The 21,324-nt window shown below is 42.3% G+C and overlaps 1 protein-coding gene across 1 annotated transcript in view; it reads right to left on the reverse strand.

Annotated features, from left to right (window-relative positions):
* Nucleotides 1-1,860: 1,860 nt before the first annotated feature.
* LOC137422092 (cysteine-rich secretory protein LCCL domain-containing 2) overlaps nucleotides 1,861-21,324 on the reverse strand; it is a 287,763-nt gene continuing 268,299 nt past the window's right edge. The window contains exon 15 of the mRNA XM_068108843.2: nucleotides 1,861-3,226. Within this exon, the coding sequence (XP_067964944.2) occupies nucleotides 3,175-3,226 (52 nt within the window). The 3' untranslated portion in view covers nucleotides 1,861-3,174. The remainder of the gene's footprint in view (nucleotides 3,227-21,324) is intronic.

A 21,324-nucleotide genomic window follows, 5' to 3' on the forward strand; every position in this document is an offset into this window, starting at 1 on the left:
CACCATTAAATCAAGACTAAGCTAATTTTTTTCAGATGAGTGTGCCATTTACCTGAGCAATTGATCAAGGAATGTTTCTTTTTGGTGCAAGGAAAATCCTCATTTATATGAGGAAATTGAACAGCATCCTCCTCATGTCATGATCTGGGCAGCAATTTCAGAAGATCACTTCATAGGGCCATATTTTTTCGATACAAGTGTCAATCACACTGCTTATTTGAACATGCTTCAGACGTGGTTTGTGCCACAACTGTGTGAGATGGGTCTCGAGGCAACAGATATCCTGCAACAAGATGGTGCACCAGCACATTATGCTCTCGCAGTGAGAGAATATCGCGACGACAAATTCAGTGGACGATGGTTTGGACGTGGATCTGAGATAGTGTGGCCTCCTCGAAGTCCAGACTTAACATGTGACAACTCACTTTGGGGCATTGTGAAAGAGGAAATTTCTCATCTCCACTTAACAACAGTTGAAGACCTCAAAACATCTGTCAGGGGCTGCTTTTATGACATCCAACCCTCAACATGGAAGAACATGTCCAGAAGAACATGGAGAAAAATTCAAATTTGTGCAGAGAATGGAGGGGAGCATACAGATAAATTCTAACTCCATGCATAGGGACTTTGTGGCCAATCTGTATATGTGAGCAGGTTGTGTGTGTGTGTGTGTGTGTGTCACTGTGTTAGTGTGAGGCCTTTTCTTTGATTTCTATACAATTCCACTCCCCTTGACCAATCTCTACCAAGTTTTGCATACATCCTGGAGGTGCCTAATGTCAGGACAAGGTCATAACTCACCTACCCCCTCTCGTGAGGCAGTTATCTGTATGTATCTGGGTTTGTTCGGCTGAAAATGAAGAAACTGACCTCAAACAAGGAAATTAGGCCATTTGGCCTATCATTCCTGTGCTGCGCTCTCAGGTAAATTTTTGTTACACATTTGAACATCAATCTTCTTGATGGTTTACTGAAGTGTAAATAACCCAATCTAGATCGGGTGAGCCAGCTTTTATAGTGTCACCTGACTCATGTGGGTTTGAGTCTCACCCTGAGTATTGGTGCTTCGTCGGAAGAGTGTTGTGTCACAAAACTAGATGGTGTTCACGGAATACTTACCCCATGCAGTCAACTTGGTGCGAGCCAACTCTTCTGTTGTTTAAGGGGTTTTTTTTAAATTTGGTCCAATATGGCTGCAAGACCACGTGATTGATGACATCATAAGTATACTTTCTCCAATATAATTGTTGCGTAGATCATGCTCAATAAATTTCAAACTGATCGGACTAAGCGTTGTACTTGTCGAATTATGACGTCATCGTTCACGACACTTATTGCACATGCGGAGTTGTTTACAATGAGCCACGTTTCAATATTTTCCGTGGAGCAGTTTTGGAGATATGGAGGTGCAACGTTTTTCGGTTTTTCCAAGATGGCGCCTTTGCCACGTGACCCACGACGTCATAATTATCAATAGAGAAAATTCTACAGGAGGAGGCGCTCGTATGGTAAAAATTTTATGGCAATCGGACCAACGGATGCTGAGAAAATGAATTTTAAAAATGCAGACACGTACGTAGGTACGTGTACACCTGGAACCAATCACTTAAGCCCGCGAAGCGAGCCAGGGTAATAAGCCGTCACTCAGATGTAGGTGTGTGGGTGCAGGTGCAGGTGTAGACTATTCCTGAAACATATTGTAGATTATTATAGTCACACTGGATAATTTCCAAATTTCTTTGCTGAATACCACCGGGAAGGCAAAGGCAACCCACCCAGTGTAATCCTTGCTACAAGAATGCTCTGGGAGTACGGAAGGCTTGTCTTTGGGAAGTGCACCACAGACTCAGACACAGTGGATGAGACAAATGATCTTGTTTTATTACGATCACAGGGAATTTCTGTCTCATAAAATGCAGATACTCTTCGTACACACTTGGGCAATGCTCAATCATTTATGATGGGAAATAACAAACGTCATCAAAGAATCATTCCATTGCAGCTCAGCTGCAGCAAACGGAATCATAAAGAATATGGATCTTTGGAACTCGGACAACACGTAAATAATAGTCAAATATCCCAAGGCAACTTACAATGGCAATGGCAACACTTGGGCTGTCCACGCTCTTGGGCTCTGGCTGAGTGAGCCGATTCAAAAGGGGTTTTGTTTGGATACAATAATAATAATAACAACAATAATAATAATAATAACAATAATAATAATAATAATAACAATAATAATTTTAATGTTGATGTACCATAGTCTTTACGGAGCGCTGGTGCTTCCGAAGCAGTTTCTTGGCAAAGGATATGCTGGGTGGTTTGCCATTGCCTCCCCAGCGATTTTTTGCTGTCCTCTATCCTTTTAATTGCTGAGCGTAAAGCAAGGAAGCAGCTCGTACCATAAAACGGCCTTTGGTGTGACTTGCTCTGGGTTTGAACCACCGACCTGACACTCGGAGCAGATGCTCCAGCCATAATCACACACAATCTGATCACATGTATTAACATATACATAAAAGCATCGTTTGAATACTCATGTTCATTGAATAACATTTAGTAATAGGAGAAGCGTAACTACTGCAAGAATATATATATATATAATCATATACGTATATGTGTGTGTATATGTATGTATATGTTGAAATCCGACTCCATTACTGTCGTGGGCACTGGGAAGCAAATACCACATCAGTCATTGCTGCATGCATCCTGACCAACAAGAAATACCTGCCACACATCAACCTGTGTGAGGTACACAAAACAGTTCTGGGGGGTAACCAGGAACGGTTTAAAAAACAAACAAAAAAAAACGGTTTTCTGGCTAAAAACAGTTGTGTAGGCTCAACCATTTGGGCATGAGATTCGTGGAGTCCATGGATGTTCCGTTTCCGGGGTGGACTGGTGTATAAAATTGAGAATCAAATTATCTTCCCGGTATTGGCTGCAGTACAATCCTATTGGGAAGCTCTCTCTGCCAAGCTCATGCCGAATAGGTGGAGCACATGCACCTGGTTAGCCAGGAGAGTCTTTCAATATCTATATATATATGTATATGTATTAGCACTGCATGGGAAAGCATTTGGCGAGTGTGACCTGTCGGACACAAAGCAAAGACGAGTGTGATGATGAGGCCGACTTCTTTCCCAGCACTTCTGAGCCGAGCCACTGTGTTCAGGAAACGACGAACACACGAAAGGCTTTTCCACCAGAGGGGTTCGTTATCCTGGAAGAAACACCAAGGGAAGCAACATGGTGGGCACCCTGGCGGGCAACATGGTGGGCACCCTGGCTGCCTCCAAAGCAAGACGCATTTCCTTACCCTGAACATCGCTTGTTGCCCTTTCCTTGGAAAATCAGTTTGGCTTTGACGCGAAACGCCATTTTCCAGGTTGTTACATTGTATCCATCAGGCTGTCAGTCAGCACTCTTCAAGCACGTCTGTCCTAAGTATAAAACGTCTGTCCTAAGTATAAACCGTCTGTCCTAAGTATAAACCGTCTGTCCTAATTATAAAACGTCTGTCCTAAGTATAAAACGTCTGTCCTAAGTATAAACCGTCTGTCCTAAGTATAAAACGTCTGTCCTAATTATAAAACGTCTGTCCTAAGTATAAACCGTCTGTCCTAAGTATAAAACGTCTGTCCTAAGTATAAAACGTCTGTCCTAAGTATAAAACGTCTGTCCTAAGTATAAAACGTCTGTCCTAAGTATAAAACGTCTGTCCTAAGTATAAAACGTCTGTCCTAAGTATAAAACGTCTGTCCTAAGTATAAAACGTCTGTCCTAAGTATAAAACGTCTGTCCTAAGTATAAAACGTCTGTCCTAAGTATAAAATGTCTGTCCTAAGTATAAAATGTCTGTCCTAAGTATAAAACGTCTGTCCTAAGTATAAAACGTCTGTCCTAAGTATAAAACGTCTGTCCTAAGTATAAAACGTCTGTCCTAAGTATAAACCGTCTGTCCTAAGTATAAACCGTCTGTCCTAAGTATAAAACGTCTGTCCTAAGTATAAAACGTCTGTCCTAAGTATAAAACGTCTGTCCTAAGTATAAAACGTCTGTCCTAAGTATAAAATGTCTGTCCTAAGTATAAAACGTCTGTCCTAAGTATAAAATGTCTGTCCTAAGTATAAAATGTCTGTCCTAAGTATAAAACGTCTGTCCTAAGTATAAAACGTCTGTCCTAAGTATAAAATGTCTGTCCTAAGTATAAAATGTCTGTCCTAAGTATAAAATGTCTGTCCTAAGTATAAAATGTCTATCCTAAGTATAAAATGTCTGTCCTAAGTATAAAATGTCTATCCTAAGTATAAAATGTCTGTCCTAAGTATAAAATGTCTGTCCTAAGTATAAAACGTCTGTCCTAAGTATAAAATGTCTGTCCTAAGTATAAAATGTCTGTCCTAAGTATAAAATGTCTGTCCTAAGTATAAAATGTCTGTCCTAAGTATAAAATGTCTGTCCTAAGTATAAAATGTCTGTCCTAACTAAAATGGCAGGCAGGTTCATTGGCACATGTTAACTTCACATCGTACAGGGTGTTCCAAAAAGACCCGGACAAATTTGGTTGTTAATGTGTTGAGAACCATAAATGATACAATGATACAATTTAGTTTATATGATACAGAAACCTATCGAGTTTTCTGCACATCGTCAATACACTTCAATGTGAGCTCAGTTTGTCGTGCACAGGACATCAAGGTGGTACACAAGTTATTGGACATCAAGTCCAAGGTGGTACACAAGTTATTGGACATCAAGGTGGTACACAAGTTATTGGACATCAAGGTGGTACACAAGTTATTGGACATCAAGGTGGTACACAAGTTATTGGACATCAAGGTGGTCCAACGACTTCTTGCCATGTTCAGCTCAGCATGTTTGCGTCCACCATTGCGCTTGCAGCTGTGATCCGAGAATGAAGGTCGTGCAGGTTTGCCACCTTGGTGTTGTAGACAACATCTTTGACAAACCCCCATAGAAACAAATCAAGGGGGTTATGTCTTGGTGGTCGTGGGGGCCAGGCGGTTGGTCCGTCTCGGCCAATCCAGCGACCTGGAAATGTGTCAATCAGGACGGCTCGGACAACTAAGGCCCAATGAGGGGGAGCGCCGTCCCGTTAAAAATGATTTCAGGTTGCAGGTCTTCAATGTGTGGGAAGGCGAATCCTTCCAACATGTTCAGGTAAATTGTTGAGGTCACTGTATCCTCCACAAAGAAAAACGGACCCACCAAGCGGTCATGGAGAAGGTCACACCACACATTGACCTTTGGACTTTCGTGAATGTGTTAAATGACCATGTGGAGGTTTTCAAAGACCCCATATGTAACATTGTGCCAGTTGACCTTTCCTGATGCATGAAATCAAGCTTTGTCTGTAAACATGACCTTTTTCAGGTAATCTTCATCATCCTCTACACGACTGAGCATTTCCAAGGGAAACCCCTTGCATTTGGGTCCATCATTTGGTTTGAGTTCCTGCAGAATCTGCACCGTATCCACATAAAGTTTCAGTTTTTTATGCAAAATCCTGTGTACAGTGGTGGTTGGTCGTCCCAGTTCTCCGAATGCGTGTAGGATTGATTTTCTGGGACTTTATTGAAATGATTCACACACTCGTCGTCTGCTGCAACCCCACATCTTTTCTGTTTCTGACAACTTCCAGTCTCCTTAAATCTCTTGTATCTCTCTGATATTGGTCCGTGATGGCGGATTCGTTCCATTTCTCGTAGGGAAATTACGCCGATCTCGTCTCGATGAACCATTCGACGTACTGAGCTTTCTCCTACGGAGTCGCCGTTTTCTTTTACATAAAAGCACCAGACCTGAAAATACAGAAAACCTTATGAGTTTCTGTATCATATAAAACAAATGGTATCGTTGTGTCATTTGTGGTACTAAATATATTAACAACCAAAGTTGTGCAGGTCATTTTGGAACACCGTGTATTTTTACAATGCAAGTCGAAGCATTCTGGGGCTGCCGATACGAGGCCAACGTAACCAGATGCATATTGAAAATTGCCAGGAGAGTTCCTGCCAAAATGAGTTGCTTCTTCCCTCCGTGGTCCGCTCGCCCGGCGGCCAAACCACTCGGAGCCGCCCGTGCTATTGGCGTATGGCAGATGTGCTGGAAAGTTTGCAACGTCACCGGCGAGGTCGAGACAAAACACACGACACGTGGAAAATCTGGCTCCAAACAGCCTGGTATGAATCGCAAACCGCAATGCATCAATCTGGCCCTGTATGTGTATTTGGGACACGTGACCGATACACCATGTTGCTGTATTCTAGGCATATGTGCCATTGTGTGTATTTCGACTACGTGACCGATACACCTTTATTGTGTATATAAAACGTTTACTGTGTATATATATTCAGCAAAACATTTATTGTGTATATTCAGTAAAACATGCATTATGTATACAAAACATTTATTGTGTATATAAAACATTTATTATCTATGTAAAATGTTTATTGTGGATATAAAACATTTATTGTGTTTATGAATAATTTATTATTTATATAAAATGTTTATTGTGCATATAAAACATTTATTGTGTATATAAAACGTTTATTGTGTATATAAAACGTTTATTGTGTATATAAAACATTTATTGTGTATTTAAAACATTTATTTTGTATATTCAGTAAAACATTTATTGTGTATATAAAACGTTTATTGTGTATATAAAACGTTTATTGTGTATATAAAACATTTATTGTGTATATAAAGCATTTATTTTGTATATTCAGTAAAACATTTATTGTGTATAAAAAACATTTATTGTGTATATAAAACATTTATTGTGTATTTAAAACATTTATTTTGTATATTCAGTAAAACATTTATTGTGTATATAAAACGTTTATTGTGCATATAAAACGTTTACTGTGTATATCCAGTAAAACATTTATTATGAATATAAAACATTTGTTTTGTATATTCAGTAAAACATTTATTGTGTATATAAAACGTTTATTGTGCATATAAAACATTTATTTTGTATATTCAGTAAAACATTTATTGTGCATATAAAATGTTTACTGTGTATATTCAGTAAAACATTTATTATGTACATAAAACATTTATTGTGTATATAAAACATTTATTATGTATATAAAATGTTTATTGTGCATATAAAACATTTATTGTGTTTATAAATAATTTATTATGTATATAAAATCTTTATTGTGCATATAAAACATTTATTGTGCATATAAAACGTTTACTGTGTATATTCAGTAAAACATTTATTATGTACATAAAACATTTATTGTGTATATAAAACATTTATTATGTATATAAAACGGTTATTGTGCATATAAAACATTTATTGTGTTTATAAATAATTTATTACGTATATAAAATGTTTATTGTGCGTATAAAACATGTATTGTGTATAAAAAAACATTTATTGTGTATATAAAACATTTATTATGTATATAAAACGGTTATTGTGCATATAAAACATTTATTGTGTTTATAAATAATTTATTATGTATATAAAACATTTATTATGTATATAAAACATACATATGGTTATGATAGTTATGGTCTTCGACCACCTGTTGAAACAATTAACTTCTTACAGAATGGTGTTTATCAAACATTTCAAGTCCAAGAGTTTAATTCTAAATGGTGTGGTCAATTAAGTTTACGAGTGTGACTCGGCACGCCGCACACTCCTCACCACACATCGTTTCAGAGGGATAGGTATCTTTGACCATTTTGGTGTCTTTTGGGTCTTCATGGTGTTTTGGGTCTTCAGGGCCATTTGGGTCTTCAGGGTCTTTTGGATCCTCTGGGCCTTTAAGGGTATTTTGGGTCTTTGAGGTGTTTTGGGTCTTCAGGGTCTTTTGGGTCTTTGGTGTCTTCAGAGGCTTTTGGGTCTTAAGGGTCTTTTGTTTCCTCTGGGTCTTTAAGAATCGTTGGGGTGTTTTGGTTCTTTGGGGTATTTAAGTGTATTCTGGGTCTAAAGGGTCTTTGGGGGTATTCAGGCTGTTTTGAGTCTTCAGGGTGTTTTGGGTCTTCAGGGTGTTTTGGGTCTTCAGGGTGTTTTGGGTCTTTGGGGTATTTTGGGTCTTCTGTTTTGGGGTTTTTGGGGTTTTTTGGGGGGTTTGGTCTTTGGGGTGTTTTGGGTCTTTGGGGTGTTTTGGGTCTTCAGGGTGTTATGGGTCTTCAGGGTGTTTTGGGTCTTCAGGGTGTTTTGGGTCTTTGGGGTATTTTGGGTCTTTTGTTTTGGGGGTTTTTGGGGGGTTTTGGTCTTTGGGGTGTTTTGGGTCTTTGGGGTGTTTTGGGTCTTCGGGGTGTTTTGGGTCTTTGGGGTGTTTTGGGTCTTCGGGGTGTTTTGGGTCTTCGGGGTGTTTTGGGTCTTTGGGGTGTTTTGGGTCTTCAGGATGTTTTGGGTCTTCTGGGTGTTTTGGGTCTTCTGGGTGTTTTGGGTCTTCGGGGTGTTTTGGGTCTTCGGGGTGTTTTGGGTCTTCGGGGTGTTTTGAGTCTTCAGGGTGTTTTGGGTCTTCAGGATGTTTTGGATCTTCTGGGTGTTTTGGGTCTTCGGGGTGTTTTGGGTCTTCGGGGTGTTTTGGGTCTTCGGGGTGTTTTGGTGGTCTGAAGGGTCTTGGAGGAATTCAAGGGTCATAAAAGGGTCTTTTTGGTCTTTGGGGTATTTTGGGTCTTCGGTATCTTTTGGGGCTTCGGGGTGTTTTGGGTCTTTGGGGTGTTTTGGTTATTCGGGGTCTTTTGGGTCTTCGGGGTGTTTTGGGTCTTTGGGGTGTTTTGGGTCTTCGGGTGTTTTGGGTCTTCTGGGTGTTTTGGGTCTTCTGGGTGTTTTGGGTCTTCTGGGTGTTTTGGGTCTTCTGGGTGTTTTGGGTCTTCGGGGTGTTTTGGGTCTTCAGGGTGTTTTGGTGGTCTGAAGGGTCTTGGGGGAATTATAGGGTCGTCAAAGGTCTGAGGGGTCTCAGCAGTCTTAACGCAATTAAGAGGGTTAATTAAGACGGTTGTAATTGAATTTGAAGAAGAAGAAGACGTTTTCGTCGCATTTAAACATAACGACATAACGACACACACAACCATATACGTTTGCTCTATTATAATAAGATATAATAAGATATTGTGGCGGTCACGATGGCTCGCTGGCGCGGTGACATAATTCCGCGCACCAAGAGGGTGTCGGCCACGCCCGAGGGGTAGGCGTGGCCTCGGGATATACACGGGGCTCGCAGCCCCGAGCACTTCAGTGCTATAGTTGAGCTTTGTAATAAAGACTCTTTTTGGTTACCCGCGTTGTTGCTTATCTTCTTGGCAAACAAGTCGTGCGCATAGCACCGCACTTCACTGGTGACTTCGACGCTGGTTCAGCCGCCGCTGACCAACAGAACGCGCCAATGTCAAACAACGCGGTCGCGGTGAAGCTCCCTGAGTTTTGGGAAGCTCAGGCCGAGGTATGGTTCGTGCAGGCCGAGGCACAGTTCCAACTTCGAGGCGTAACGGCGAATGAGACGCGTTATTACCACGTCATCGCCGCCCTTGGGCCCGGCACAGCCGCCCGAGTCGTGTCCGTCCTGCGGAACCCACCGGCCGACCACAGGTACGAGGCACTCAAGTGCCTCCTCATCGCCATGTTCGGCCTCACGGAGTGCGAATGGGCCGACCGCCTCCTGGACCTTCCCGAACTCGTCGACACACGACCATCAGTGCGGATGGATCACATGCTGTCGTTGCTGGGTGACAAAGCCCCGGATTTTTTATTCCGGGCGCTCTTTCTACGCCAGCTGCCGGCACAGGTACGTCTCGCGTTGGCCGGTTCCAAAATAAAGGAACCCCGCGCTCTGGCCGTCGAGGCCGACAATTTTTTTGCGGCTTGTGACGTGCGGGCGAGAGTCGGTGCGGCCGTCGCGGATCCCGAGGCTGATGCTGATGCACACCTCGTGGTTCACGAGGCTGATGCCGATGCACACCGCGTGGCCGCCGCCACGCCCCGCCCACCACCACCGCGAAAACCGCGGCCTCCGCCTCCGCCGCAAACCTGGTGCCGTTTCCACGCCAGGTTTGGCCACAAGGCTAGGAATTGTTGCCCGCCGTGCTCGTTTGGCAAGTCGGGAAACTACCAAGCCGGCGCTCGGTAGCGGCCCTGAGCGTCGGCCATTCCGGCAGCCTCCTTTTTGTCACGGACACCTTGTCCGGGCGTCGCTTCCTCTGCGACACGGGCGCACAGGTGAGCGTTATCCCCGCCTCCACGTCCGACAAGCGAACCGCGGGCCGGGGCCCCGCGTTGCTTGCAGCCAACGGTACACCCATACGCACATTCGGGAAGCGCTGCCTCTCCCTGCAGTTCGGAGGGCAACGCTTTCAATGGACGTTCGTAACCGCCAGCGTGCCCATGGCATTGCTCGGTGCGGATTTCCTATGTGCAAATGGGTTGTTGGTGGACGTGAAGAACAGACGCCTCGTCCAGGCCGAAATGTTCAGCTCGCTGGCTTGCACGCTGAGCAGTTCATTGGGCAGCTCCCTGAGCGGCTCACCGAGCGGCTCGCCAAGCGGCTTGTTGAGCGGTTCAGTCCCGGCGAGGTTGGCCTGTACGCTTCCGGCAGCGGACGAGTTCACCCGCCTCCTCGCCAGCTTCCCAGCCCTCACGCAGCCCACCTTCTCGGCGGTGGCCGTCAAGCATGGGGTGGAGCATCACATCCCCACTGTCGGGCCACCGGACTATGCCCGGGCACGCCGCCTCGAGCCGACGAAGCTCGCGGTGGCGAAGGCGGAGTTCGCTATGCTGGAGCGGCTGGGCATCGTACGGCGCTCCAAGAGCGCTTGGGCGTCGCCACTGCACATCGTGCCAAAGCCCGGCAGGGGATGGCAGCCGTGCAGAGACTACCGCCGCCTCAACGATGCCACCACCCCTGACCGCTACCCGGTCCCTCACATTCAGGACTTTTCCGCCTGGTTGGCGAAAATGTCCTTCTTTTCTAAGGTGGACCTCATCTGCGGATACCACCAGGTCCCCGTCAGGCCGGAGGACATACTGAAGACGGCCGTCATTACACCATTCGGCCTCTTCGAGTTTCTTCGGATGCCCTTTGGGTTGAAGAATGTGGCTCAGGCGTTCCAACGGTTGATGGACAGCGTCTTGCGCGACTTGGATTGCGTTTACGTCTACCTGGACGACATCCTCGTCGCAAGCGCGTCCCGCGAAGAGCACCTCCGCCACCTCCGCACGCTCTTCGAACACCTGGGCCAGCATGGCCTGATCGTAAACCCTGCCAAGTGCCGGTTCGGCGTCGCTGAAATCGACTTTTTGGGGCACCGCGTCACCAGGCATGGGGCCACCACCTTACCGGCAAAGGTGGAGGCGGTCAAGGGGTTTCCGCGCCCCCGCACGATCAGGGGGCTCCAGGAGTTCCTGGGCATGGTGAACTTTTACCACCGTTTCCTGCCCCTCGTCGCCCAGCTCCTGCGCCCCCTGCACGAGGCCCTCCGGGGGAAGCCGGGCAAAGGTGACGTTGTTTGGACCGAGCAGATGGACACGGCGTTCGCGGGCGCGAAGCTCGCCTTGGCTAACGCCACCATGCTCGCGCACCTGGCGCTCGATGCACCGATCGCCCTCACCACCGACGCGTCAGACTACATGGTGGGCGCGATGCACGAGCAATGGGTGCGTGGCGCTTGGCAACCGCTGGCGTTTTTCAGCCGGCAGCTTCGCCCGCACGAACGCCGGTACAGCACCTTCGACCGCGAGTTGCTCGGGCTCCACCTGGCGGTCCGGCACTTCCACCATCTGCTCGAGGGCCGTTTGTTCAAGGCCTTCGTCGACCACAAGCCCCTGGTCTTCGCGATGGCCAAGGTCGCCGAGCCATGGTCGGCCCGGCAGCAGCGTCACCTCTCGGCTGTGTCCGAGTACACGACGGACATCCGGCACGTCACAGGAAAGGACAACCCGGTGGCGGATTGCCTTTCCCGGTCCGTCGCCCACGCGGTCCACCTCGGGATCGACTATGCCCGGATGGCGGAGGACCAGAACGCCGACCCTGACATCCAGGCCTTGCGGACCGCTGTCACGGGGCTCCGCGTCACCGAGGTGCCATTCGACGGCGCGGGCACGACCCTCTTGTGCGACGTCTCCCTCGGGCGGCCTCGCCCCATCGTGCCTGCGGGCTGGCAGCGCCGGGTTTTTGACGCCATCCACGGCCTGTCCCACCCAGGCACGAAGGCCTCCCAGAGGCTGGTCGCCGACAAGTTCGTCTGGCATGGCCTCCGGAAGGCCGTCCGCGATTGGACCAGGACGTGCCTCGCGTGCCAGCGCGCGAAGGTGCACCACCACACCCAGGCCCCATTGGCCCCGTTCACGGTGCCAGAACGTCGGTTCGACCACGTTCACGTGGACTTGGTGGGACCTCTGCCCCCCTTGCGGGGTTTCACCCATGTCCTCACCATGGTGGACCGCACCACCCGGTGGCCGGAGGTCGTGCCTTTGGCGGCGACGACGGCTGCGGACGTCGCGCAGGCGTTCATAGCCACCTGGGTTGCCCGGTTCAGCGCCCCCTCGGACATCTCGTCCGACCGAGGCCCCCAGTTCACCTCGGAGCTCTGGGGGGCGGTCGCACGGGGGCTCGGCGTCCAGCTGCACCGCACCACGGACTACCACCCCCAGGCCAATGGCCTGTGCGAGTGCTTCCACCGCTCCTTGAAGGCCGCGCTCCGGGCCACCCTCCGCGACGGCGGCTGGGTCGACAGGCTCCCCTGGGTCCTGTTGGGCCTCCGGACGGCGCCCAAGGACGACCTGCACGCATCCGCGGCGGAGTTGGTCTTCGGACAACCGCTGAGGGTCCCGGGCGAGTTCCTCCCCGACTCCACGGCACCATGGTCCATGGCGCAGCAGTGCTCCGCACTGCAGGAGACCGCCCGGAGGTTCGCCCCGGTGCCGACGGCGCACGACGGGTGCCCGCCAACACACGTCGCCCCGGAGCTTCGCACGGCGGAGTACGTGTTCGTCCGCCACGACGCCCACCGGACACCGCTGCGGCCCATGTACGATGGGCCCTTCCGCATGCTGGAGACCGGGGAGAAACACTTCACCCTCGACATCGGCGGTACTCCTGACCACGTTTCCGTGGACCGCCTCAAGCCGGCCCACCTTGATGTGGACCACCCCCCGCCAGTGGCTCGGCCCCCGCGTCGGCGCTACCCCCCGGCGGGCGGACCTCCGGCACTGCCCAGCCCCGCCGGCACGCCCCCCCCCCCGGTCCTGCACCCATCCCAGGTGCCACCGATCCCGGCATCCCAGACGCCGCCAGCCGCCAGAGGGCGCTTCGGCCGGGTCATCCGTTTGCCCCGCAAACTGACCCTTCAGGTGTGCGGGAATTCTGGGGGGGGCGCGTGTGGCGGACACGATGGCTCACTGGCGCGGTGACATAATTCCGCGCACCAAGAGGGTGTTGGCCACGCCCGAGGGGTAGGCGTGGCCTCGGGATATACACGGGGCGCGCAGCCCCGAGCACTTCAGTGCTAGAGTTGAGCTTTGTAATAAAGACTCTTTTTGGTTACCCGCGTTGTTGCTTATCTTCTTGGCAAACAAGTCGTGCGCACAGCACAGAAGAAGAAGACGTTTTCGTCGCATTTAAACATAACGACATAACGACACACACAACCATATACATTTGCTCTATTATAATAAGATATAATAAGATATGGTGATTACAAAGTATTGCGACGTTTATAATAGTGAATATAAATATTATAACAAACACCTTCAAACCCAGAAACACACATTAAATATTTTCCAACAAATATCTCCACTTGAATGAGAAACAAAACATTGTGATGTCTGCTCTGAAGACAGTTATAAGAGTACTATAAAGGGGAGTTGTAAGAAACACCTTGAATCACACAAACATAACAAGAATGAAAAGGGGATACTTGAATACTCTATTGAAAACACTGATGAAAAAGGACATATAAAAATAAGATTGTTTTGATTTGATGAACCAGGACCATCTTCAATCTTTGAGACCATTGATATGGTTAAATTCTATTAAATAAGTATTGAAATTCTAATTAAAAACACATTTATTGGTCTCAAATTGCTTATGACAAGAGAAGGTGATGAAAAAACTCCCTACATGAGAACAAACCCTCACTTTATCACATCATTCCAATATTTCCTAGTATGTGATGTTTATGATGACCTGCAAAGACAAGAACTAATGTTGATAATAGTTTGGTCGGTAGTGGATTCGTTATTTTAAAAATAATCTTTAAGATAAACACATCTTTAAATCAGACCCTCTTAGTGCCTCTTCTTATATTGATTTAGCAAAATAGATGGAGCTTAAAAGGGCTGTTGTTAATATTAAAAACAATGATAATGTCGTCTTCTTATATTGATTTAGCAAAATAGATGGAGCTTAAAAGGGCTGTTGTAAATATTAAAAACAATGATAATGTCGTCTTCTCATATTGATTTAGCAAAATAGATGGAGCTTAAAAGGGCTGTTGTTAATATTAAAAACAATGATAATGTCGTCTTCTTATATTGATTTAGCAAAATACATGGAGCTTAAAAGGGCTGTTGTTAATATTAAAAACAATGATAATGTCGTCTTCTCATATTGATTTAGCAAAATAGATGGAGCTTAAAAGGGCTGTTGTTAATATTAAAAACAATGATAATGTCATCTTCTTATATTGATTTAGCAAAATAGATGGAGCTTAAAAGGGCTGTTGTTAATATTAAAAACAATGATAATGTCGTCTTCTTATATTGATTTAGCAAAATAGATGGAGCTTAAAAGGGCTGTTGTAAATATTAAAAACAATGATAATGTCGTCTTCTCATATTGATTTAGCAAAATAGATGGAGCTTAAAAGGGCTGTTGTTAATATTAAAAACAATGATAATGTCGTCTTCTTATATTGATTTAGCAAAATACATGGAGCTTAAAAGGGCTGTTGTTAATATTAAAAACAATGATAATGTCGTCTTCTCATATTGATTTAGCAAAATAGATGGAGCTTAAAAGGGCTGTTGTTAATATTAAAAACAATGATAATGTCGTCTTCTTATATTGATTTAGCAAATGAGATGGAGTTTAAAAGGGCTGTTGTTAATATTAAAAACAATGATAATGTCATCTTCTTATATTGATTTAGCAAATGAGATGGAGTTTAAAAGGGCTGTTGTTAATATTAAAAACAATGATAATGTCGTCTTCTTATATTGATTTAGCAAAATAGATGGAGCTTAAAAGGGCTGTTGTTAATATTAAAAACAATGATAATGTCGTCTTCTTATATTGATTTAGCAAAATAGATAGAGCTTAAAAGGGCTGTTATTAATATTAAAAACAATGATAATGTCATCTTCTTATATTGATTTAGCAAAATAGATGGAGCTTAAAAGGGCTGTTGTTAATATTAAAAACAATGATAATGTCGTCTTCTTATATTGATTTAGCAAAATAGATGGAGCTTAAAAGGGCTGTTGTTAATATTAAAAACAATGATAATGTCGTCTTCTCATATTGATTTAGCAAAATACATGGAGCTTAAAAGGGCTGTTGTAGATATTAAAAACAATGATAATGTCATCTTCTTATATTGATTTAGCAAAATAGATGGAGCTTAAAAGGGCTGTTGTTAATATTAAAAACAATGATAATGTCATCTTCTTATATTGATTTAGCAAATGAGATGGAGTTTAAAAGGGCTGTTGTTAATATTAAAAACAATGATAATGTCATCTTCTTATATTGATTTAGCAAATGAGATGGAGCTTAAAAGGGCTGTTATTAATATTAAAAACAATGATAATGTCGTCTTCTTATATTGATTTAGCAAATGAGATGGAGTTTAAAAGGGCTGTTGTTAATATTAAAAACAATGATAATGTCATCTTCTTATATTGATTTAGCAAATGAGATGGAGTTTAAAAGGGCTGTTGTTAATATTAAAAACAATGATAATGTCATCTTCTTATATTGATTTAGCAAAATAGATGGAGCTTAAAAGGGCTGTTGTTAATATTAAAAACAATGATAATGTCGTCTTCTTATATTGATTTAGCAAAATAGATGGAGCTTAAAAGGGCTGTTGTTAATATTAAAAACAATGATAATGTCGTCTTCTCATATTGATTTAGCAAAATACATGGAGCTTAAAAGGGCTGTTGTAGATATTAAAAACAATGATAATGTCATCTTCTTATATTGATTTAGCAAAATAGATGGAACTTAAAAGGGCTGTTGTAAATATTAAAAACAATGATAATGTCATCTTCTTATATTGATTTAGCAAAATAGATGGAGCTTAAAAGGGCTGTTGTTAATATTAAAAACAATGATAATGTCGTCTTCTTATATTGATTTAGCAAAATAGATGGAGCTTAAAAGGGCTGTTGTTAATATTAAAAACAATGATAATGTCATCTTCTTATATTGATTTAGCAAAATAGATGGAGCTTAAAAGGGCTGTTGTTAATATTAAAAACAATGATAATGTCGTCTTCTTATATTGATTTAGCAAAATAGATGGAGCTTAAAAGGGCTGTTGTTAATATTAAAAACAATGATAATGTCATCTTCTTATATTGATTCAGCAAAATAGATAGAGCTTAAAAGGGCTGTTGTTAATATTAAAAACAATGATAATGTCGTCTACTTATTTTGATCTAGCAAAATAGATGGAGCTTTAAAGGGCTGTTGTTAATATTAAAAACAATGATAATGTCATCTTCTTATATTGATTTAGCAAAATAGATGGAGCTTAAAAGGGCTGTTGTTAATATTAAAAACAATGATAATGTCGTCTTCTCATATTGATTTAGCAAAATACATGGAGCTTAAAAGGGCTGTTGTTAATATTAAAAACAATGATAATGTCGTCTTCTCATATTGATTTAGCAAAATAGATGGAACTTAAAAGGGCTGTTGTTAATATTAAAAACAATGATAATGTCGTCTTCTCATATTGATTTAGCAAAATACATGGAGCTTAAAAGGGCTGTTGTTAATATTAAAAACAATGATAATGTCGTCTTCTTATATTGATTTAGCAAAATAGATAGAGCTTAAAAGGGCTGTTGTTAATATTAAAAACAATGATAATGTCATCTTCTTATATTGATTTAGCAAAATAGATGGAACTTAAAAGGGCTGTTGTAAATATTAAAAACAATGATAATGTCATCTTCTTATATTGATTTAGCAAAATAGATGGAGCTTAAAAGGGCTGTTGTTAATATTAAAAACAATGATAATGTCGTCTTCTTATATTGATTTAGCAAAATACATGGAGCTTAAAAGGGCTGTTGTTAATATTAAAAACAATGATAATGTCGTCTTCTTATGTTGATTTAGCAAAATAGATGGAGCTTAAAAGGGCTGTTGTTAATATTAAAAACAATGATAATGTCGTCTTCTTATATTGATTTAGCAAAATAGATGGAGCTTAAAAGGGCTGTTGTTAATATTAAAAACAATGATAATGTCATCTTCTTATATTGATTTAGCAAAATAGATGGAGCTTAAAAGGGCTGTTGTTAATATTAAAAACAATGATAATGTCGTCTTCTTATATTGATTTAGCAAAATAGATGGAGCTTAAAAGGGCTGTTGTTAATATTAAAAACAATGATAATGTCGTCTTCTTATATTGATTCAGCAAAATAGATGGAGCTTAAAAGGGCTGTTGTTAATATTAAAAACAATGATAATGTCGTCTACTTATTTTGATCTAGCAAAATAGATGGAGCTTTAAAGGGCTGTTGTTAATATTAAAAACAATGATAATGTCATCTTCTTATATTGATTTAGCAAAATAGATGGAGCTTAAAAGGGCTGTTGTTAATATTAAAAACAATGATAATGTCGTCTTCTTATATTGATTTAGCAAAATAGATGGAACTTAAAAGGGCTGTTGTTAATATTAAAAACAATGATAATGTCGTCTTCTTATATTGATTTAGCAAAATACATGGAGCTTAAAAGGGCTGTTGTTAATATTAAAAACAATGATAATGTCGTCTTCTCATATTGATTTAGCAAAATACATGGAGCTTAAAAGGGCTGTTGTTAATATTAAAAACAATGATAATGTCGTCTTCTTATATTGATTTAGCAAATGAGATGGAGTTTAAAAGGGCTGTTGTTACTCGTAATATTAAAAACAATGATAATGTCGTCTTCTTATATTGATTTAGCAAAATAGATGGAGCTTAAAAGGGCTGTTGTTAATATCAAAAACAATGATAATATCATCTTCTTATATTGATTTCGCAAAATAGATGGAGCTTAAAAGGGCTGTTGTTAATATTAAAAACAATGATAATGTCGTCTTCTTATATTGATTTAGCAAAATAGATGGAGCTTAAAAGGGCTGTTGTTAATATTAAAAACAATGATAATGTCGTCTTCTTATATTGATTCAGCAAAATAGATGGAGCTTAAAAGGGCTGTTGTTAATATTAAAAACAATGATAATGTCGTCTACTTATTTTGATCTAGCAAAATAGATGGAGCTTTAAAGGGCTGTTGTTAATATTAAAAACAATGATAATGTCATCTTCTTATATTGATTTAGCAAAATAGATGGAGCTTAAAAGGGCTGTTGTTAATATTAAAAACAATGATAATGTCGTCTTCTTATATTGATTTAGCAAAATAGATGGAACTTAAAAGGGCTGTTGTTAATATTAAAAACAATGATAATGTCGTCTTCTTATATTGATTTAGCAAAATACATGGAGCTTAAAAGGGCTGTTGTTAATATTAAAAACAATGATAATGTCGTCTTCTCATATTGATTTAGCAAAATACATGGAGCTTAAAAGGGCTGTTGTTAATATTAAAAACAATGATAATGTCGTCTTCTTATATTGATTTAGCAAATGAGATGGAGTTTAAAAGGGCTGTTGTTACTCGTAATATTAAAAACAATGATAATGTCGTCTTCTTATATTGATTCAGCAAAATAGATGGAGCTTAAAAGGGCTGTTGTTAATATTAAAAACAATGATAATGTCATCTTCTTATATTGATTTAGCAAAATAGATGGAGCTTAAAAGGGCTGTTGTTAATATTAAAAACAATGATAATGTCGTCTTCTTATATTGATTTAGCAAAATAGATGGAGCTTAAAAGGGCTGTTGTTAATATTAAAAACAATGATAATGTCGTCTTCTTATATTGATTCAGCAAAATAGATGGAGCTTAAAAGGGCTGTTGTTAATATTAAAAACAATGATAATGTCGTCTACTTATTTTGATCTAGCAAAATAGATGGAGCTTTAAAGGGCTGTTGTTAATATTAAAAACAATGATAATGTCATCTTCTTATATTGATTTAGCAAAATAGATGGAGCTTAAAAGGGCTGTTGTTAATATTAAAAACAATGATAATGTCGTCTTCTTATATTGATTTAGCAAAATAGATGGAGCTTAAAAGGGCTGTTGTTAATATTAAAAACAATGATAATGTCATCTTCTTATATTGATTTAGCAAAATAGATGGAGCTTAAAAGGGCTGTTGTTAATATTAAAAACAATGATAATGTCGTCTTCTTATATTGATTTAGCAAAATAGATGGAACTTAAAAGGGCTGTTGTTAATATTAAAAACAATGATAATGTCATCTTCTCATATTGATTTAGCAAATGAGATGGAGTTTAAAAGGGCTGTTGTTAATATTAAAAACAATGATAATGTCATCTTCTTATATTGATTCAGCAAAATAGATAGAGCTTAAAAGGGCTGTTGTTAATATTAAAAACAATGATAATGTCGTCTACTTATTTTGATCTAGCAAAATAGATGGAGCTTTAAAGGGCTGTTGTTAATATTAAAAACAATGATAATGTCGTCTTCTTATATTGATTTAGCAAAATAGATGGAACTTAAAAGGGCTGTTGTTAATATTAAAAACAATGATAATGTCATCTTCTCATATTGATTTAGCAAATGAGATGGAGTTTAAAAGGGCTGTTGTTACTCGTAATATTAAAAACAATGACGTCAGAGCTCCGTACCTAGCGTGGTCGAGCGTACATGGCGAGTGAGCGTTGAGTCCTGGAAAGGAATCTCGGGCGATCGGTGTTATCGCTGGCGTTGTGGAAAAGCCTGTGAAGTCCTCTGCCTCTCTAGTCGTAGTCAACGTGTGGCCCTGAATGGGTTTCTCTCATCTCCTCTTCCTGTTCAGGCTGGAGTTCCACAAGGCAGTGTTCTAGGCCCTGTGCTTTTTCTGGTCTTCATCAATGATCTCTCTGACTCTCTTGAAAATCCTCTGTATCTCTTTGCTGATGACTCTACTCTCTGTCGCTCCATTCTTCATCCCTCAGATCGGCAGTCTGCTGCCTCCTCACTCTCTGCAGACCTGGACAAAATCACAGACTGGGCAAACAAGTGGAACATGTCTTTCAATCCTGACAAATCTCACACTCTTACGATGTCTCTCCGAAAAGACCGACTGGACAACCCTCCCATCCACTTTCTGAATAATCCTCTCCAAGAAGTTCTGTCACTCAAGCTTTTGGGGCTCACTATCTGCCATGATCTTTCCTGGGAAAACCACATTTCAAATCTGGCCTCCAAAGCCAGTCGCCGACTGGGCATCCTCCGTCGTGCGAAGTCCTTCCTTGGCACACCTGAGCTCCTCACCACATACAAGGCTTTCATCCGCAGCTCAATGGAATACTGCTCTCCCCTCTGGGCTGGTGCTCCTGCCTCACACCTAGCTCGTCTTCACGCTGTTGAAACCAAAGCATTCAGAATCATTGGAATCTCCCGCGATGAAGCTAACTCCAAGGGCCTCTCACTCACTCACCGCAGGCAGGTTGGTGGTCTTTCCATCTTCTACCGACTCCTCTCTGGCCTTGCCCCCCCAGCTCTCTCTGTGCTCTGTCCCGCAAATATTCCTACAGGTCGCACAAGATCTGCCTGCAACCCTCTTATGGTCAAACTGCCAAAATCAAGACTCTCTGCTCACCTTCACTCCTTCATTCCTCTTTTCTCCCACCTCTGGAACAAACTCCCTCACTCTCTTCAATCCCACTCCACCCTCCAGGTCTTTAAAACAGCTGTTCACCACCATCTCTTATCTTCCCCCATCCAAAACCTTGATCTTTTCTACCCCCGCTAATTTCACCCCAATTCCACTTTTTTGAAATACCAACTTCTGTCCTGGAAGTCCTTGGTGTCCTTGTGTTTTATACTTCTCCCTCCACCCCCCCCCCCCTTCCCATGCCTCCTCCCCCCAAGCCCTCTCCCTTCCACACATCTCCCTGCTCTCAAATGTTGTGTTTGTGTGCTCCCCCTTCTCTCCCCATCTTGTTTTCC

The sequence above is a fragment of the Myxine glutinosa genome, chromosome 2 (assembly GCF_964187855.1).
Source record: "Myxine glutinosa chromosome 2, kmMyxGlut1.1, whole genome shotgun sequence".
Classification (NCBI taxonomy): Eukaryota; Metazoa; Chordata; class Myxini; order Myxiniformes; family Myxinidae; genus Myxine; species Myxine glutinosa.